The sequence below is a fragment of the Otolemur garnettii genome, unplaced genomic scaffold (assembly GCF_000181295.1).
Source record: "Otolemur garnettii isolate 467f Iridium unplaced genomic scaffold, OtoGar3 scaffold00002, whole genome shotgun sequence".
NCBI classification, from domain to species: Eukaryota; Metazoa; Chordata; class Mammalia; order Primates; family Galagidae; genus Otolemur; species Otolemur garnettii.
Window position 1 is genome coordinate 14,494,992 of NW_003852397.1, and position 20,392 is coordinate 14,515,383.

The window sequence follows — 20,392 nt, forward strand, 5'->3', positions numbered from 1 at the left end:
ACCAGTGGGGCCATGAACTACTACAGGTGTGTAGAAGAAAGAAGGGACTGAGACTCCTACATTATACGAATAGGCAATGCAATGCCACCAAAACAGTAATGTCTCCAGAACATTTTCTTCTCTTAATTCTTCTTTTTTTTTAACAGTTGCCTAACAGCTGAGGCACAATCTATTTATTTACTTATTTTTGTGCAGTTTTTGGCCAGGGCTGGGTATATGGGGCCAGTGCCCTACTCCTTGAGCCACAGGCATCGCCCTTCTTTTAATTCTTGCTATGTTAATAACGTGTATCTTTTCTTAAGAAAGTTTGTAATTATTGCAAATATTAGGTATGCACATATCTCTACCTGCATTGAGGACTCCATTACTGACACCACTGTAATAGCATCTTCCAGGGTCACAGTATCACGAAACATCAGACGAGCATGCGCTGAGAAAATAAAACATGTTTGTTTTTAAGGAATATTTGAAGTGATAAATGTAAATCTCTACCTGACCCCCCAGGTGGATTTGATGAATGAGCTACTAACAACAAATTTATTTTTCAAGTACAAGCATAAAAGCTGATGTTCAACTGGCCTTGTGGTTGTTTCTATAATGGGCTAACCCTTCTGCACAGCTCATGCAATTTTGTATATTTATATATAAAAATATTCTGGGCTCTAGCAAAGAAAGGAGCTGTATAAACATATATTTAACATTCAGCACCTTTTAATCCTCACTTTGTAATTTTCTATAGAAATACACAAAATTCAAACTCATTTCTCACCTCTGACACTTCTCTTTACCTATGATCTATAAGCTTTTCAAAGCTACCTACTAACAAGCCTGTTACTTGCCCTAATAGTAGCTATAAAGCCTTGAGAAAGTGAAGTCCATTTGTTTTACAGTATTTTTTATTAAGTTTATCTCAAAGTTTGAGACATATATTCACCATGTGTGTACATGTAAGCCTTATACCACAGTGATGGGATAGGGCGTGGCATTGTTAATTTGCTTAGTATAATGATTGGGGGGGTTATAGCTTGGTACTTACTGAGCAAGACCAAGACACTATATGGGAAACAATTTCAAATAAGAAACAATCCCACTCAACATGCTAACAGAGGTACAACTGAGAAACCAAACATGAGAACAAACACTTTAGAGGAATGATATCTTAAGTTGTGAGAGGTCCTGAGATGTCACAAAGACCCTGCTTTCTAATGACACTGCCTCCACTCAATGTGCATAATCTGTCCTCAAATTGCTAAAAGTTAACCTTTCATTTGATCCCACAATCCCATCACTAAGTATAATGATAATTTTACCATAAGGACATTTGCACTAGAATGTTTTTTGCAGCTCAATTGTCAATCGCCAAGATATGAAAACAACTCAAGTGCCCATCAACTCAAGAATGGATAAATAAACTTTGGTGTATGTACACCATGGAATATTATTCAGCCATAATAAAGATGGAGACTTTACATCTTTTGTATTTACCTGGAAGGATATGGAGAGTACCCTCCTAAGTAAAGTATCACAAGAATTGAGATGCAAGCATCCAATGTATTCAATACTAATATGAAACTAGCAAATGAATAACCACACCCCCATATGAAGAGAAAAACACAAACTAAGGAAGGAGGGAGGAGGCAGAAGGTGGTAAGGGGAGGGGATGTGGTAAGCTCTCACCTAACAGAAACAATGTAGGGGTATCTGGTATACCTCCTGGGTGAAGGGCTCAAGTACAACTTGCATCTTACCTAGCAAATGCAAATGATATAACCTAATCATATGTTCCCTTATGTTAATCTGAAATATAATTTTAAAAAAGAAGAGCAGACAATGTCTCATGGCTCAAAGCCATCACTTTTTAAGTGACTGTTAGACTAGGGGATATTTACACTCATCTTAGATTCCACAGTGCCAAGCTCCATGCCTTGCACAAAGCAGACATTCAGTGAAAGTGTCATTTGTTGAATGGAACAAACCTTCTGCCAATCGTATCAAGCTTTCCAATAGGCGGATGGTTGTCCGAGCAGCATTCCGGGCGTCACTCTGCCTTTGCATCTGGTAGTACCGGAGAAGAACTTGATTACCCACGTCAGACAGGGAGGGCTGCAGGTTCCTAATGAGGCAGAAGTAGGTTTTCATCTTCTCCATGCTCCAGAGCTTCTCGGATTTGCTTGGGTAACCTGTGTATATCAGGTAGTGGGTCAGTAATTTCAAAGATAAGGCAATCATCTCATTTTAATAATTTTTATAAAGTTCTTATACTCATTGTTTAAAGGATAATCTTTAGATTTTTATGGCTATTGAAATCTAGATCTGTTCTCTGTATAGCATACAGTTCAAGAAAAAGCAGTCTTTTGATCTAAGCTAAATAACGTTAAGCTTCCTACAGGGTTTAAAATTATTAATTTGTTACCTGATGGTAATAAATTATACTTGAATAAATGTAACTTGAAGAGATGTCCACATTTAGAGATTTCTGTTCCATAATTTAGTCCAGTTTTCTTTTTGAATAAGAGGTAAGCAATAATTCTCTATCATAAGGCTTCCCCCTTTCATCACAAGGGACATATCGAACAACTACAACCTCATCAGTGGCTGGTCGAGAATGACCCTCTTCCTTCCACTCAGCACTCTGGGGCCCACGGGCTACTCTCACTCACTGCTTTATGTCTAAGCACCTCACTGTTGCCTATTACATAGCGTATGCTGGGTATTTATCTAATCTTCTCCAAACAGAATTTTCTTTATTTATTTTTTTCAGAGCTAAAAGCAAGATTTTTTTTCTTCTGGAGTCCAATTCACACAGGATAAATACAAGATTTTTACTATGAATCAGCAATTCTATTACTCTTCTGAAAAAAGTTATATCTTAATATGATGTTTACATTGAAAGTTCTTCTTTAAATTAACCACATACTTTATTCCTAAAATGACAAAGAATCAGTCATTTACAGACCAAGTGTAGTAAACTATAATGTTCTCTCCGGACAAAGCAGCACTAGAAACGTAACAGTTATAGATGGGAGTTGACTAGTTTTGCAGTGGCTAAAAGGAATTTCTTTTAGTTACATCTAATCTCTTTTTGTCACTTTGAATGATGTTGTTTGTCTCTATGTACCTTTATTTTCTAAGATAAAGGAGGAAATGATACGATCCCAGTCTTCATTCTTGGTATCAAGTAAAACCAGGATCAGGTCAAATCGACTCAGGAGTGGGCTGCCGAGGGCGATGTTCACAGACACAGACTCCTGGGGATCATACTGGCCTTTGGGGTTAGTTGCTGCCAGGATGGTGGTCCTTGTGTTCAGCTTGCACACGAGACTACCAAGAGAGAGGGCACAGTTCACTGTGAGATTTAAATAAAAAGCATGATTAAACTTGTTAATCCAATGGGGCAGTTCTTGGCTCAGTGCCGACAGCACAGTGGTTACAGCACCAGCCACATACACCAAAGTTGGCAGGTTCGAACCTAGCCTGGGCCAGCTAAAACAACAATGACAACTGCAACAAAAAATAACCAGGCATTGTGATGAGCACCTATAGTCCCAGCTACTTAGGAGGCTGAGGCAAAAGAATTGCTTAAGCCCAAGCGTTTGAGGTTGCTTGAGTTGTGACGCCATGGTACTCTACCGCAGGCGACATAGTGGAACTCTGTCTCAAAAAAAAAAGAGGCAGTTCTTGAGCCTTGAAAATTTAGAAACTCCTGTGAATGAAAATGTGAAATGGGGGGGCGGGACCTGTGGCTCAAAGGAGTAAGGCACCAGCCCCATAAGCCGGAGGTGGCAGGTTCAAACCCAGCCCCAGCCAAAAAAAGAAAATGTGAAATGATACAAAAGCATATCACAAACACCATGTTCAAACAGAGGACTTGACACTAGTCCATCTCAAAGAGAAGTTCACTGTTCCGTAAACACTTTTTATGCTGCTAATATGAGCAGAACCCTCTGCTAAGTGCTAAGAGAGACTCAAAATCAGACCAAACATGAATACTATTCTTAAGCAGCTTGAAATCGACCAGCTATAATGTAATACAAGGTGGCACATGGTAAATTCTGTAAAAGTAAAGTTTCCAGGATAAATAAAGATGATGTGTATTCATCTATGTGGATGGACATTCTGAACTGGATCCGGCTTTTTCTAAGTGGAGACATACATTTGTAGAGGGGCTGAGGGTAGGGGGTGAGGACGACTTTAGAGAATGGACAGCAACAAAACCTTTGTATTAACTTCTTTTTATTTTTCTAAATATCAAGAAATGAGAGAGAAAGGAAAAGGAAATCAGGAAATAAAAGGATTGATTTGGCTTTGAGTTTCTGAGGAGCAGCTGTGAAAAGAAGCCTGAAGGGGCCTGGGCTTGGCCAGGGCTGGCCGGGGAGGTTCTGTGGGCAGCAGACAGGGTGGGATGCCAGTGCAGGGGAGAGACAGGGAGGAGCCAAAGTCCTAAATGGAGCAGTGGCAGGACAGGGATGAATGTGATGTAACGTATTTTAAAATAATTGAGGGGCAAGTCCTCAAAATACTATGGCAAACTTACTCACTGTCAAAATTTTTATCTATAAACTTGTGTGCCCTGTCCTTGCTGCCCATTCTGGGTTCCAGTGGGATGTATGCCTCTCAGAAGTTATGGCCCTGAGATGTTAGCATGTGTGCCACATCTGCTAATCCTGGATCTGTCTTCAATAGGCTCTGCTACTTCATTCCCTGAGGCTGAAAAAATTTGAGAATCTTTATTTGTGGCAAATTGCACAAGAAGACACTCGTCAAGTAAGAGAAAGTCAAACAAAGGCCATTTTTATCAGAAACGAAATCCCCTTTTAAATATCAGTTAAAGGGAAAAATTCTGAATAGACAATCCACATCTTACCACTTATGTGCCAAATGGCTTTTGTAAAAGCAGTTGTTTAAAACTCGGAATCCAGTTTGCCATAAAATAATGTAATAAATGGCTCCTAACTAATCTAATCTAATGGCTCCTAACAAAAATACATTTAAACCACACCAAAGTGAAAATATTTGCATTTATCATAAAAAAAACTTGTAATATTGGCAACAAAACAATGTATGTGCATATAAAATTATATTTTAAAAGTTATTTTCAGCTAGATAAGGTTCTTCTTTTTGATCAACAGATATTTGTAAGGCATTTCCTGTGTGCACAGGACTATACTGAGAATTAAAAAAAGGTGTGTAGCTGGTCCCCACAACCAGGTAGTTTGCAATAGAACTTCTGAGGGATGAGCAGGCTCGACAAAGCACCCGCCAGATGGCAGGTGTACAAGGAATCCTTAGTCAATGTTAGAGTCAATACCAGCAGAGACATCCGGATAGCTACAAGGAAAATAATGTTTGATATCTCCTTGATATAAGAAGGAAAATGAACAAAGACAGAAAGAAGGTAGTAATTATTCCTGAGGCAATTGGGGGGAAAAATGGAAAGAATAAGTGTAAGAGGCTGGGCACCATGGCTCACACCTTTAATCCTAGCACTCTGGGATGTCAAGGTGAGAAGATCACCTCAGCACAGGAGTTCAGACCAGCCTGTAGCAAAACAGAAAACTTAGCCAGGCATGCTGGTGGGTGCCTGTAGTCCCAGCAACTCAGGAGGCTGAGGCATGAGGATCACTTGAGCCCAAGAGTTGAGGTTGCTGTGAGCTGTGATGCCACAGCACTCTAGCCAAAGAATGAGACTGTCTCTCCAAAAATAAACAAACAAAGAGAGAGGAAGTGTAAGAAAGGGGGCTAAGGGAGCGTATGTGAAGGAAAAGGCTGCCTTAGGTGAAGTCAGTAGTAATGGCAGTAATGAAAATCAGGAGAGTGGGCAGGGAAGCAACGATACAGGATAATAAGTGGGGCAGATCCCTGCAGCAAAGAAGGGGGACAGCAGCAGTGCCCAGAGGGATAGGGTGGGCTCTGGGCAAATGAGAGGGAGGAAAGCAGTATGTAAGCTTGGTGGCTGGAGATGAACATTTCTGTTAAAAACAGAACAGGACTTCGGCAAACACACACACACACACAGTCTAATCCTAAACATTTATGTGTAGTAGTGGTTTAACTAACTAACTACTGAATGAATGGCCGCATGAGTTAGAATAAAGTAACTTATTTTTCCATCCAATATGAACTCCACCTTCTTCAATAATGTTAATAAAAATACCTACCAAGTAGTACCAACACTCTATTAGGCTTACACAGATTACACCTAACCATGGCAACCTGAAAGGTAAGCTCAGAGACATTAACTTCCCCACGGTTACACTGCGCAACAGAGCTGAGCCTCAAACCTAGGTATACTGGGCTCAAGATCAATGCTCCTCCCCTTCCAGTCTCTCCTGTGGTTTGTAACATTTCAGGTGTGCAATTCCTATGGTCTCAGAGAGTCTGCCTGGTGTTTAGGTACCTATTTACTGGCCTTATTTTTTTCCAACTAAACTTGATCTTCTTTCAGGGACTGTGACTTATGTTGTAAGCTTAATATATGCCACTGCCTGGCACATATTAAATGCTTAATAAATGTGCATTAAATGACAAATAAAAAAACAAACCTTAATTCAGTATTTCTGAAATTCAGAGTGATTTCATGCTTATAGGCTTCAAAAGTCACAACAAAATGATGCTGATATATATTTTTCCTGCATAATTTCAAAGAGTGGACACACCCCAGTTTCTGAAAAAGATACTTTTCCGTTTATTTAATCCACACATTTAAACCTTTCTACAAACATTATAGTAACTCTTCTAAACACTGTAAGCTTAGGTTACATAAGTTATTTTTACCAGTACAGACCCTCCAAAAAGTGCCCTTGTTCTTATGAAGGTCCCCTATGCATTACAATCTTTGTGGGATGATTCCCATCTTTACTCGTATCTGTTGTCACCACCTATATGTTGGTACTTCCAAATTTAGCTCCAGCCTATAGCTGTGACTGTCCTATGTTCACAAACCCTTGTTTTCTTTCCCTATACTCCTTCCGGTTAAGTAAGACCAGGGGTCCTCAAACTTTTTAAACAGGAGGCCAGTTCACTGTCCCTCAGACCGTTGGAGGGCCGGACTGTGGGCCCCAGGACAAGTTGGCTGCTAAGCAGGACAGGCAGTGGTGGCAAAAACACCTGGCGGGCCGGATAAATGTCCTAGGTGGGCTGCATGTGGCCCACAGGCCGTAGTTTGAGGACGCCTGAATAAGACTATAATAAGAATTCTGGACAATGGAATGTGTGTAGAACATATATTACTCTTAGGTCTGGCCCCTAAAAGCCTTCTGGTGCAATCCGTTTCTTACTGTTCATCAGTGGAGTATGGAAGAGGATAGGTCCTAGAGCAGTGGTTCTCAACCTTCCTAATGCTGTGGCCCTTTTACAGTTCCTGTGGGTTATGACCCACAGGTTGAGAACTGCTGCCCTACAGGGAAAGAGTGTGGACCCTGAGTGATTATTTGGAGCACACCATCTCTCCCTCAATCCACATCAGACTCTGACATGAAAAATTTCCTCTGGCAAAGAACTACAGGAAAGAGATGAGCATAGGAAATAATTGCTCATTTGATGAGGTTTTGAAGGATTGGGGGAAAAATTACTTCTAGATCCCAGAGATGCAAATTTGAAAAAGGTTTTGAACAAAAGTCTGGTAAATTTTCTCAGTTGTATATAGTGACTTAGACAGAGGGTAAAGTCTTCTGTTTTCTTTTTTTTTTTTTTTTTGAGACAGAGCCTTGAGCTGTCCCCCTGGGTAGAGTGCTGTGGCATCACAGCTCACAGCAACCTCCAACTCCTGGGCTCAAGCGAGTCTCCTGCCTCCGCCTCCCAAGTAGCTGGGACCACAGGCGCCCGCCACAACGCCTGGCTATTTTTTGGTTGCAACCGTCATTGTTGTTTTGGCGAGGCGGGCTGGATTTGAACCCGCCACCTTAAGTGTATGTGGCTGGTGCCTTAGCCACTTGAGCCACAGGTGCCGAGCCAAGTCTTCTGTTTTCGATGACCTTAAGGTAGCCTGCTCTGTAATAACAAAGGCCACACCATGTCCCTAGCAGCACAGAACCTGAGAGGTGGAAGCAACCCAAGTATGTAAGGATGAAGAAAGGGTAAGGGAAATGTGGTCTATAAATACAATGGGAAAGCGTTCAGCTTTAGAAAGAAAGGAAATTCTAACACATAGTATGACATGGACGAACCTTGAGGGCATAAGGCCAAGTGAAATAAGCCAGTCACCAAAAGACAGACATTGTAGACTCCACAATGTGGTCAAATTCATAGAAATAGAAAGTAGAATGATGGTTGCTAGGGGTTGGGAGGAGGAGGAAATGGGGAGTTGTTTAATGGTTATATGGTTTCAGTTTGCAAGATGGAAAAAGATACGGAGATTGGCTACAAGGAGATTGGCTACAAATAACGTGTTGATACTTCACACTACTGAGCTGTACACTCAGCTGAAAATAAAATGGTAAATTTTATGTTATGTATCTTTTACCACGACCAACCCCCACAAGCACACATATACACACAGAGGAATAGAGCTATTATGGACTGAATGCTTGCATCTCCCCTAATTCATATCTTTAAGCCCTAACACCCCATGTGCTAGTATTTAGATGAGGTTACGAGGGAGAAGCCTTCTTAGTGCCCACACATACATGAACAAGAAATAACGTTTTATTGGGCTAAACCACTGTTAGCTATAGCAGTTATACCTGCCCTGACTGAAGTAGAGCAAAATCTCTGGAGCAAGCCCCAGATCTGGCCGTGGCAGCATCTATCCCATGATGTTTGAGTGGTCTCCTTACCAAAGGAATCAAGCCAGAAAAAAAGCCTGTGACGCAACATTCAAATATTAGTTTCTAGATTGTCTGACATTTCTATATTAACAGGGCCTCTTTTTTAAAAAAAATGTCTAGCACCAAAAAAAAAAAAAAAAAAAAAAAGGAACAATAAACCCCAACAAAACTATGGCACTCTGGGAGGAGGCCAGGGCAGGTGGATTGCTTGAGCTCAGGAGTTCAAGACCAGCCTGAGCAAGAAAGAGACCCAGTCTCCACTAAAAATAGAAAAATTAGCCAATTGTAGTGGTGCATGCCCATAGTCCCAGCTATCTGAGAGGCTGAGGCAAGAGACTGCTCAAGGCTGAGAGTTTGAGGTTGCTGTGAGCTATGATACCATGGCACTCTACCCAGAGTGACAGAGTAAGACTCTGTTTGAAAAATAAAACAAAACAAAAATTATACAAAATAAAAGCACATTAATGGTATTCTCATATTCTGTTACATATTCTTTTGTAATGTGAAATACTAGGTACACACATCCTTTGCTCTCACACTTGTAAGTTTGATAAAGTTGGTGAATTGTCCTTTTGACTCTCACTCAATGAATAGAAGTGAGATTTTTCAGCAATAAGAATCAGAAAGAGGAGAGGGATACAACTACCGATCATACATACTATCCAGAAAGAACAGAAAACTCTCAAACTGCATGGTCTGAACTGACATTTTCACATCTTGGTGGCAGGCTGAGATGCTTCCAAGGAACATTTCCCAATATATCCCACACCCCATTCTGCGGGGCTGGGTAGAAGGATGCATTCCCTCCTTTCACTGCTCTGTGCTCAAGAAATGTTTACTGAGGAAATTAATAAAGTGCTACCTTGCTGTTTTTAATTTTCAGATTGTACTTCTTATCTAGGCATGTCAGTAAAATTTAATAGTACCACACATCTCATTGTCCTAAATGTGTCCTAGCAAAAGTGAGGATTTCCTTCATTATTTAAAAATCTAGTGATACTTACACCTTGATGAGATGCTATCCTACTTACATTTGAAAAGCACCTAGAAAACAATGAAGCATTATCTACTCAAATCTTCCTTTAGTTTAGCACCCTACAACCTTAAAGATCATCATCGCATAAAGTTCTTTCAGACTACACACTGCACTGGGTCACCATTCAGCTGTCACCATTCAGGCACTGATATGCAGTTAAAAAACAGATAAATTCTACTACTGACACTTTTTCTTTTTTTGAGACAGGGTCTCATTCTGCCACCTGGGCTAGAGTGCAGTGGCATCATCATAGCTCACTGCAACTTCACACTCCTGGGTTCAAGTGATCCCTCCTGCCTCAGCCTCCCAAGTAGCTGGAGTCCCTGCTACAGGTATGTACCACTATGGCTGGCTAAGTTTTCCTTTTTTTGTAGAGATGGGAATCTCTCTCCCATTTAAACTGATCTTGAACTCTTGGCATCAAGTGATTCTCCCACCTCAACCACCCAATGTGCTGGGATTATAGGTATGAGCCACCGTGCCTGCTTGGTTTCTTCTTACTTCTACTAAGTAGTCAGAACAAAATGCATGTAATTTAATTCCCAACTTTTGTTTCCAGACTTAAGTAACATAAGCAAAGAACAAAAAAATTATTGGTCTTCTCAAGCATGCACTGATAAGACCTAAATTTTGGTTACTGGCACATAAATTACATTTTAGTAGATGCCAGGCATCCTAAATGTTTTACTTTTTTTCCTATTCCAAGCCTACATGCTGTATAAATTGCATTGGTCCCTCTGAGTTGCTTAACATTTGAATGGTGGCCTATGACTTATGACAAGTCCTTGCTGCTATCTGCCCACCACAGGATATCACTGTGTGACATTTAACCTCAATTCAGGGAAAAAATGTGTGGAATCACCAGAGTTAAATGAAACACTTAAGTGAGTTGTTCTTATTTCTGAAAAGCAGCTTCTAACTCTCTGTAATTAATATAGTTTGATACATTAAATTAGGTTGTAGTTTGAGAAATGTCCCATCTACGTCAATTTTCTTAAGTATTCTAATGAAAAAAAAGATGCTGAATGTTATCAAATGCTTTTTTTGTGTGTTTATTAAGAGGACCATATGGTCTTTGCTTTTACTTCTGTTTATGTGGTAAATTATGTTTATGGATTTGCTGATGTTAAACCAGCCCTGCATCCCAGAAATGAAGCCCGTTTGGTTATGATGAATTATTTTTTTTGATGTGAAGCTAAATTCTGTTTTCTCAGATTTTATTGAGATTTTTGCATCAATACTGATTAATGACATTGGTCATTAATTTTCTTTTTTTGTTGTGTCCTTTCCTGGTTTTGATATCAGGGTGATTGATATGTGCTTCATAAAAGGAGTTGAAGAGGATTCTTTCCTTTTCAATGTTTTAGAATACGTTCAGCACTATAGATACAAACTCTTTTTTGAACTTTGGTAGAATACTGGTGTGAAACTGTCTGGTCCAGGGCCGTTTTTTGTTGGAAGATTTTTTTATAGTTATACAATTTCAGTGCTTAATATTGGTCTATTCAAGAGTTCTGTTTCTTCCTAGTTGAGTCTAGGAAGGTAGTGTGATTCTAGGAATTGGTCCATTTCCTCCAGGTTTTCAAATTTCTGGACATAGAGTTTTTTGTAGTATTCAGAGAATATCTTTTTTATCTCTGGTATCTGTTATTTCCCCCCTTTTTTTTTCTGATTGAGCTTATAGATAAAAGTAGAGACACAGAAAAAAAACAAAGAACTTAGAGATAAAATCTCTAAGAAAAAAAACAAAGAACTTAGAGATAAAATCAGCTTCCTATCACCATCTGATCTTTGATAAGCAAACAAAAACATACACAGGGGAAAGAATTGCTATTTAATAAATGGTGTGAGAGGGGTGGCATCTGTGACTCACAGGAGTAGGGCACCGGCCCCACATGCCAGAGGTGGTGGGTTCAAATCCAGCCCTGGACAAAAACTGCAAAAAAAATAAAATAAATAGTGGTGAGAGATCTGATTAACCACATGTAAAAAACTGAAACTAGACCTTCACTTCTCACCACTTACATAAATTAACTCATAATAGATAAAAGGTTTCAATCTAAGACACGGAACTTAAAAAGTCTAAAAAAAAGTGTGGGAAAACTGGATCTTACTAGCCTAGGAAAAGAAAATTTATGAAGAAAATCCCATTGGCAATCATAGCAACAACAAAAATAAATAAATGGGACCTGATCAAATTAAAAAGTTTTTATACCACTAAGGACATAATCAACAAAGCAAAGAGATAGACTTTAGAATGGGAGAAGATATCTGGATACTACAAATCTGATAAAGGGCTAATAAGCAGAATCTACAATGAACTCAAGCAAATCAATAAGAAAAGAGCAAATAACCCAATTCAAAGCTGGGCAAGAGACATGAACAGAATCTTTTCTCATGAGGACAGATGATGGTCAATAAGCACATAAAAAATTGCTCATTGTCCCTAATAATCAGAGAAATGCAAATCAAAACCACTTTAAGATACAACCTAACCCAATGAGAATGGCCCACATCATAACGTCCCAAAGCACCAGATCCTGGTATTGAGAGAAAGGAACTTCTGTTGGTGGGACTGCAAACTAGTAAAGCCTCTACAGAAAGAAGTATGGAGATTCCTCGAAGAACTAAAAATAGACTTTCCATTTGATCCAGCAATCCCATTACTAGGGATTTATTCAACAGAAAAAAAGTCATTTTGCCATGAAGACATTTGTACCAGATTTTTGTTGCAGTTCAATTCATAATCACAAAGATGTGGAATCAACCCAAGCGCCCATCAACCCATGAATGGACTAAGAAACTACATTATATGTGTGTATGTGTATATATATATCACCTCAGAATACTCTATAGCCATAAAAATGATGAACATTTCGTATCTTCTCTAACAACCTGGAAGGAGTTGGAGAATAATCTTCTAAGTATCTCAGGAATGAAAAAACAATTGTCCTATGTACTCAATACTAAGTTGAAATGAGTAGATTAACAACTGCAGTCCCACATGAAAGAAAAACTCAATTAAATTTAACAAGGACAGAATGGGAGAGGGAGTTTGGTAAGTTCCCTCCCAGTGGGTACAATGTATGGGCATAAGGCATTATGTCCCTGGGTGAGGGACACAACCACACCTTGGACTTTACCTTACAAATGCAAACACTGTAAGCTAATTATATGCACCCTTGTGTTAATCTGAAAAAAAAAAAAAAAAAGAGTAAGATTTGGAGTATTTTCATTTTATTTTGGTAAAATTCATGACTAAACCTACCTTTTCTACACTTAACCCTTCTTATCTGCTACTAATTAATAGTGTGTTATGCTGTAAGTCTCTAGAGATATTTTCTCTCTTACCTCTGCCAATAAACTGATACTTTGCATCAGGAAGATTAAGTGGCCTCTTATTAGGGGTAATAAACTTAAGATTCTGAAAAACATTAGTTAAAAAAGTTAGATGAAATACTGTTGGAGGCAGAGCCAACTTTTCTTAAGTTGCAAAGTGATACAGTAAGTTCTGTGAAAAATAAATACATGTGGAACGTGAGTGTTTTCATTGGTTCCTATCACCAAATAGATGACAGCTGACCCCAAAGCAAAACAACATGTACTATTCTTGTACTTTGTTGTGATGTCAAAATAAAAGAAGATAAACAAATTTAACAGGACAACTTAAATGAAGGAAAAAAAGATTACATAACTGGCAGCCACAATCTGGGGACTGTAAAACCTACTACACAACTCAATCAAGAGTCTACATCTCACTAGATACACGTGACTCAGCACTGGTTTTAAAACCCTGCCATCCTCTTTGTCTATCTCTTTGAAACCCACTGAACTGAAGACTTTTCTCATGAAGAGCTGCCTTCTATAAAGACACGTTCACCAGGCTATTGTGTCAAACCATGCCCCTATTCCCCTACACTGACAAGTCTATCCTTGTTTTACGCCTGGTCTTTGGTATGTTCCTTAAGTGATTATTTTGTCTTCATTATAGTTTGGGACAGGCCAAACACTGTCCCAAACACCTGGAATGCATACCAAGCGCATGACCCCACAATCCCTTCTGGGTAAACTGCTGCACAGGAACAGCTGACAAGGACCAGAGATTGGCACCTGACCCAAGGGCAGTCAATTCACAAACGAGCAGAGGCCTAGGGACTGTTTTTGCACAAATTTTTTAGTAGGGATGATAGTATCTAATGAGGTCTCTCTTGAGGGTATTTAAAATAGGGACAGGAAGGAAAGCTCAACTACTACAGCTATATGGGTCTAAAAGACCTACAAACACCAAAAAGAAAATCAGTGACAGAGAAAATATCTGAATCACAATAAAAGTAGAGCAGGTTTGAGGACGAATAAACTTCTGACACGACAGTGGCAATGAGATGACACATCCTCTATTTTATGAGATACCTACCTTGAACAAGCTCCCATTCCCCTAAGTCATGTTACAGCAGAAGAGGAGTTACTGTAGCAGCACAGAGTTCAGTTATGTGCACAGCTAGTAAGTGATGGAACTGGAACCTCAGCAGCTGGACTAGTCCTGAACTTTCTGCTCTTTATTATTATGGTAGTTCTGCCTGGGTCCACTTGTCATTTTTCCCTCCATCATTAGGCGTGAAGTGTCATTGTTTTCTTCCCCGCTCAACACATTCTTGTGGTCACTAAAAAGGGGGTGAGAGAGCTCATGGCGTTGTTTCCTGCAATACCGGCCAGCAGCTGAATTGGCCATGGCTGAGTTTGTAGGCCAGATCACAATCTGCAGCACATGATAGGTGGCAGCTTAAAAGTTATCCCTTTAATGCATTAGATGACTTAATTTCTCATATAACTTTTTTAACTTGAAGACCTCTACAAACTCTAGGCGACCTATCTAACCTTTAGGCAACTCTAAGTACTAAAAAGTCTCCCTTGTACGGATCTTAAATATGCTTTGCCACACTTTTTAGCCATTGATGTGTTGCTTTGCCACACCTTTTAGCCATTCATTGTTACAGAACAAGTCTAATTCCATTTCTACATTTAAGCTCTTCAAAATAATTGTGGATAACCACTTTTCCAATTACTTTTTCTGGATACTGTTTAGTAAAAAAAAAAAATAGATTTTAAAAATACACAGCGGAAATCAATATTACGAGTTAAACAACACAATAAAGAATAACTTTAAAATGTTGATTGTCAGGTTCCTGTTAGGTAATGGTCTCTAGTTATATCCAAACCTATCAACACATCTTCCAAAGACCATACGGATAAATAGGAGAGCAAATAAACCCATAGACCAAAACTCACAAAAGTAAAAAGTAACTAAGAAGGAAGGGGAATACTCTAAACTCCAATTACATATAAATAAACAGATACTAGAAACTAGCAAAACTAACTCTAGAGTCCTGTCTGGGGTGCAAAGATCAGTAGATACGACAAGTAAGTGAAAGGAGGAAAGAGCCATGGGGTCCGCAGGACGGCAGAACACAGATAAATCACCTGCAGATGGAGAGAATCCCTGACAGAGTGGGGGAAATACTGGGAACAGGTTGGAGACCTCATGAATACTGGGGAATACAAAGAGCGGGACTTTCAGGACCAGAGGTGGCAGCCTTGGGAAGGACCCTGGTGATCGGGGAAGGAGGTGGCAAGTAGAAGATATTAAAGATCTTACAGAAACAAGTAAGAATCACGAGGCTAGAAGATACATCCTCCACCCCCCTCCGAATAAACACAGTTAAGTAAAATAAACTTAAACAAAATTTCTCTGAACTAAACATAAGTGTGCCATCCAAACCTCTCACCATCATGTTGACAGAATTCCTATAATTAATAATTCAGGGAAGGCTAAGACATCTAAAAATGAATGGAGCTAATGTGCAACTCCATATAAAACTACTAGGAGAATCAAAATATTTCAAATGATAAAACCCCACTCCACCTGTCCCCCTAAAAAACCCCACAAAAGAAATCTGTAACATAATACCCTGACTTGAATTAAGTATCCTTGACCAACCATTTGCATATATAAAAAACTACCCCAAATTAGAGATGCAGAAACTCATAAAAGTACAAAAAAGCAGATGATATATACTTACAGATGATAAAACTCAAAACAGAAATGAGGGGATGAAATAATTTCAGAAATAATTATTTGAATCTACAGTATCTAAGAGAGAACAGAAGACTGAAAATACAGAGGGTATCAAAAATATATATACACATTTTAAGAAAGGCAAAACTATATTAAAATTATAATACTCAATATATACTGATAATGTTTGTTATCTCATATCTCTTATAACTACAGAAGTCAAATATAACTTGAGTATTACAATTTTAATACTTTCTTAAAATGTGTATACTTTCTTTGGCACCCTCTGTATGATAAAGGGAGCTTAGAGCAAGAAAATAAAAACAAAATACAGAAGAGCTAAAAAGCCTATGAAAAAAATAGTTGCTACAGAACCTCGGAAAAGAAGATTAACATATACTACATATATAAGTATAGCATACTACATATATACTACATATAAAAGAAGATTAACATATACTACATATAGGAGTTTCTGAAAAATAAAAACAAAACAAAGAATATAACTCAAAGAATAGTAGCTCAAACTATCATTCAAGAAAAAATTCCAGAAATAAAAGAGTATTATTCTATGTATCGAAGGTTCACTCATATCTACAAAAACTGACCAGGAATAATAACGGAGACATAGCCTATTAAAAATAGCACACTTTAAAGTTAAAAGAATAAAACTCTCTTGGTCTTTGGGCAAGAAAACTAAATCACCCACAAAGCAAAGGAGATCAGAATGGCATCATGTTTTTCAGCAGCAATGTACAAAGCAAGACTGCATGAAAGAAAGAGTAATCAATGTCTTCATACCCAGCCAAGCCATCCTTCCAGTGTCAATTCTACGAAAAATGGCTTGAAACACACAAAAATTCAAGACAGTACTCAAGAGTCCTTTGTAAGGAATGTGTGAAAGAATGGGGAACGATGTGGATGGCCTGCCATTCCCAAAAGGACTGACAGTGAAGCAGCGAGTGCATTTCATTTTAGATGTAAGACCCAAAAAAGTGGAGGAAGAGTAGAACAGCATGACATAACTGTTATTTGTTCTGACAGAGTAGAAGTGAAGGCAGAGGGGAAAGGAGGAAGAACATGTGAGCCGACTGGAGTCACAGAGCATTACAGTTCCCAAGTAAGGAGGAAGGGGCTGCAGGTGTCAAAAAAGGGGGTGGGAGAAAGGAAGAGCAGAGAGAGAGAAGGGGGTGGGGCCTTGGTGAGTGCCACACCTTTCGGGGCCAAGACATGATTGTAAGAGGGACTTTACCTAACAAATGCAATCAATGTAACCTGGTACCCTCAATGAATCCCCAACAATTTAAAAAAAAAAAAAAAAGGTAAGCCCCAGAACAGTGGTTGTCAAACGACAGTCCACAGGCCAAATCCAGCCCACAACCTGCTACTAAAAATAAAAATTATGGGAGCATAGCCACACTCACGTGTTTACACATTATAACTTCTCTTCCTTTGTCCACATCATAGATACATCTACATCAGGGGAGGTGGGTAGCTGCAACAGTGCCTGCATGACCCTCAAAGCCTAAAAGCTTTGCTATCGAGACCTTTACAGAAAAAATCTGCCAGGCCCTAACCTAAAACAAAAATGCAAACCTTACTAAATGCTTTTTAAAGATTTTCTTTGTATTTTAGCAGCTTGACTATGATGTGCCCAGATACTGTGTGTGATATTTATCCTGCTCGAGGTTTTCTGAGCTCTCTGAATCTGTATTGATATTTATCAGTAATTTTACAAAAGTCTTGACCATTATGTCATTATATCTTCAAATATTTCTTCTTTTCCATATCCCCATTCTCCCATCCCCCTGAATCCCTCCCTCCTTCTGTAACTCCAATAACATATTTGTTAGACCATTTGCTATCATCCCGTACCACTTGGATACTGTTTTATTTACTTCCCTTTTTTTTTTTTATTCTTCCTGTTTACTTTCAGTAAAGAGAACTGACCTCTAAGTTAACTGACTCTTTCAGTTTTACGAACTGTTTGCTCATAAACCTGTTGAAATCATTACTCATTTCTACTACTGTATTTTGTTTAATGGTATTTCTACTGGACTTTAAAAAAGTTTCCATCTTTGCCTAAGTCCCTATCTTTTCATTCATACTTTCTACTAGATACTTAAGCACATTAATTATAGTTATTTTTATTTACTTACTGTTTTAGAGACAGGGTCTTGCTCTGTTGTCCAGGCTAGAGTGCAGTGGTGGAAACATAGCTCACTGTAGCCTTGAATTCCTGGGCTCAAGTGATCTCCCCACCTCAGCCTCCCAAGTAGCTAGGACTATAGGTGTCCACCTCTTGGGTTGGCTGATTTTTAATTTTTTTGTAGAGACGGGGTCTTGCTATGTTGCCCAGGCTGGTCTTGAACTCTTAGACTCAAGTGATTCTCCTGCCTTGGCTTACCAAAGTGTTAGGATTACAGGCATCAGGCACCACATCCGTTCTGTAGTTATTTTTAAGTTCCTGTCTTCTAATGCAACAACTGTTGTCATCACTAAGTCTGGTTCCATTAATTGCTTTGTCTTTTAAAAATAATTATTTTCCTTTCCTTTTTTCCTCCCTTCCTTCCTCCAACCATTTTCCTTTTCTTCTAGGCATATGTGTCTAACTGAATGCCAAAGTTTATGAGATGAATAGCACATGTGCTCCTTCTGTAAAGCCACCACGTTGAACTGTGCATCCACACACTGTTGTCATGACCTTTACTGGACTGTACTACAGACTTGAGTTTCTCTCAGTGCTGAGCTGCCATTTCCTTGTGCTGAGTGTGAGGGTCATAGGGCAGGGCCGGAAGATTGTCCTCTGTGTCCGTTCCATCTTCAGCTGTCAGCAGCCACTGCACACATGTACCACAACAGGGGTGTCCCTCCACACTCCTGCCCTTCCCCAGCGGCAGAATGCTTTTAGCTGTCACTCCGCACTAGGCTCATTTTGGCGCCAAGGTGGTTCTTGGTTTCCTAGTCTTAGGCATACTCTATGTGCCTGGACTTAAAAGGGACAACCAGACATTTGTAAATCTCACTCTTCAGCCTACCTGTGACAGCTGAATCCTGCTATGTGCCCATGGTGATTTAGGGGCAGATGGAATTTATTTTTCACTCTGTCACCCTAGGTAGAGTGCTGTGGTATCAGCACAGCTCACAGCAACCTCAGGCTCTTGGGTTCAAGTGTCTTCTAGCCTCCTGAGTTGCTAGAACTACAAGCATGTGCCACCATGCCCAACTAGTCTTTCTATTTTTAGTAGAGACAGGGATCTTGTTCTTGCTCAGGCTGGTCTCAAACTCCTGAGCTCAAGGGAGCCACCAGCCTCGGGCTCCCAGAGTGGTAGGGTTACAGGCACGAGCCACTGTGGCACACCTGGCAGGAATATTTTGCTTTTCTAATCTCTGCTTTGTATTGGTTCAGCATCCTGGACTCAAGAGAGTTTATCGCCTTCTCTCAGGGGAAGATGGTTTTTGCTTCTGTTATTCTCTCAGAAGCTACACCCTTTTGCTTGGCTCCCAGGAGAGAGAAGGAAAATTTCCTATCCTCTTCTAGAGGCAAAAGGGTTTATTGTTTCTACCCTTTCCTTAGAGGCCCTGGGGATAAGAAGGTTTGTTGTCCTGGCCCCAGAGAGTTAAAGTTTTTGCTTCATATGAGAGATGTGTCTGGGGAAAAAGGCAGTGTTCCAGGTCTGTTCCCCAGTAGTGATCAGCTCTCTCTGCTTACATGACAGATGAGGGGAAGGGAGGGTCTCTCTGCTCTTCTGCACTGCCTGATTTTTGTCCTGTGAGCATTTGGTGGAGACCAGAAAAGAGCTGGCAAGTGAATGAGAACTCCCCTTTGTTTGGAGCTCCCAGTTATTCTAAACTGCTGTGTCAGGCCATGAGTGGATTTTTGAAAACTTAAAATTAGATATTTCTTCTTCTTTGCTTCTGTGGTAGCTGACTCTCCTTCCTGTTCTGTCAAAGGAGAAGAAATAGTTTGCACATTTCCACTCCCCTTGGAAGGGCCTGTCGCGTTGCAGAATTAAGTTCCTTTGCTACTTTAGTTCTCTAATAAATTCAAGGACATTCATAATTTTTGCGGGCTATCTGGACCTTTCTTGTTGAGATGAAAGTAGCATACTATTTTAGCTTTCAAAATCCTAAGTGGAAGAGGAATTTAGGCCTGTATTTTATATGTCTTTGCCTTTTCATTTCCCTTGCTTAGTAATTCATTTTTATGGTGTTTTGTAGAAATATGGCTCTGTGATGGACTAAAAAAAAATTGGTCTTTCATCACATATAGTGTAAAAAGCACCATTTCAGTACATAAAGTAGTGATAATTATGCCAAGACTGTTCAGCCTCTCACTGTTGTAAATGAATTATTCAACTACAGAACACTGATCTTACTTACAACATCCTTACAGACAGCACAAAAATGTCATTAAATGACGACAATGACAAGAGAAAGGAGCCTTTGAAGACACTTAAACTATACTTCTAATTTAAACTCTAAAGATTTTAGAAGCAACAAGTATCTTGAAGTATA

General features: G+C 39.5%; 1 protein-coding gene across 1 annotated transcript in view; it reads right to left on the reverse strand.

The window, feature by feature from the left end:
- The window catches only part of MCM9 (minichromosome maintenance 9 homologous recombination repair factor), a 99,180-nt gene that overhangs the window by 11,253 nt on the left and 67,535 nt on the right, over positions 1-20,392 (reverse strand). The window contains exons 9-11 of the mRNA XM_003781629.3: positions 3,119-3,321; positions 1,977-2,180; positions 348-430 (exon numbers count right to left, since the gene is read on the reverse strand). Of these exons, the coding sequence (XP_003781677.1) occupies positions 348-430; positions 1,977-2,180; positions 3,119-3,321 (490 nt within the window). The remainder of the gene's footprint in view (positions 1-347; positions 431-1,976; positions 2,181-3,118; positions 3,322-20,392) is intronic.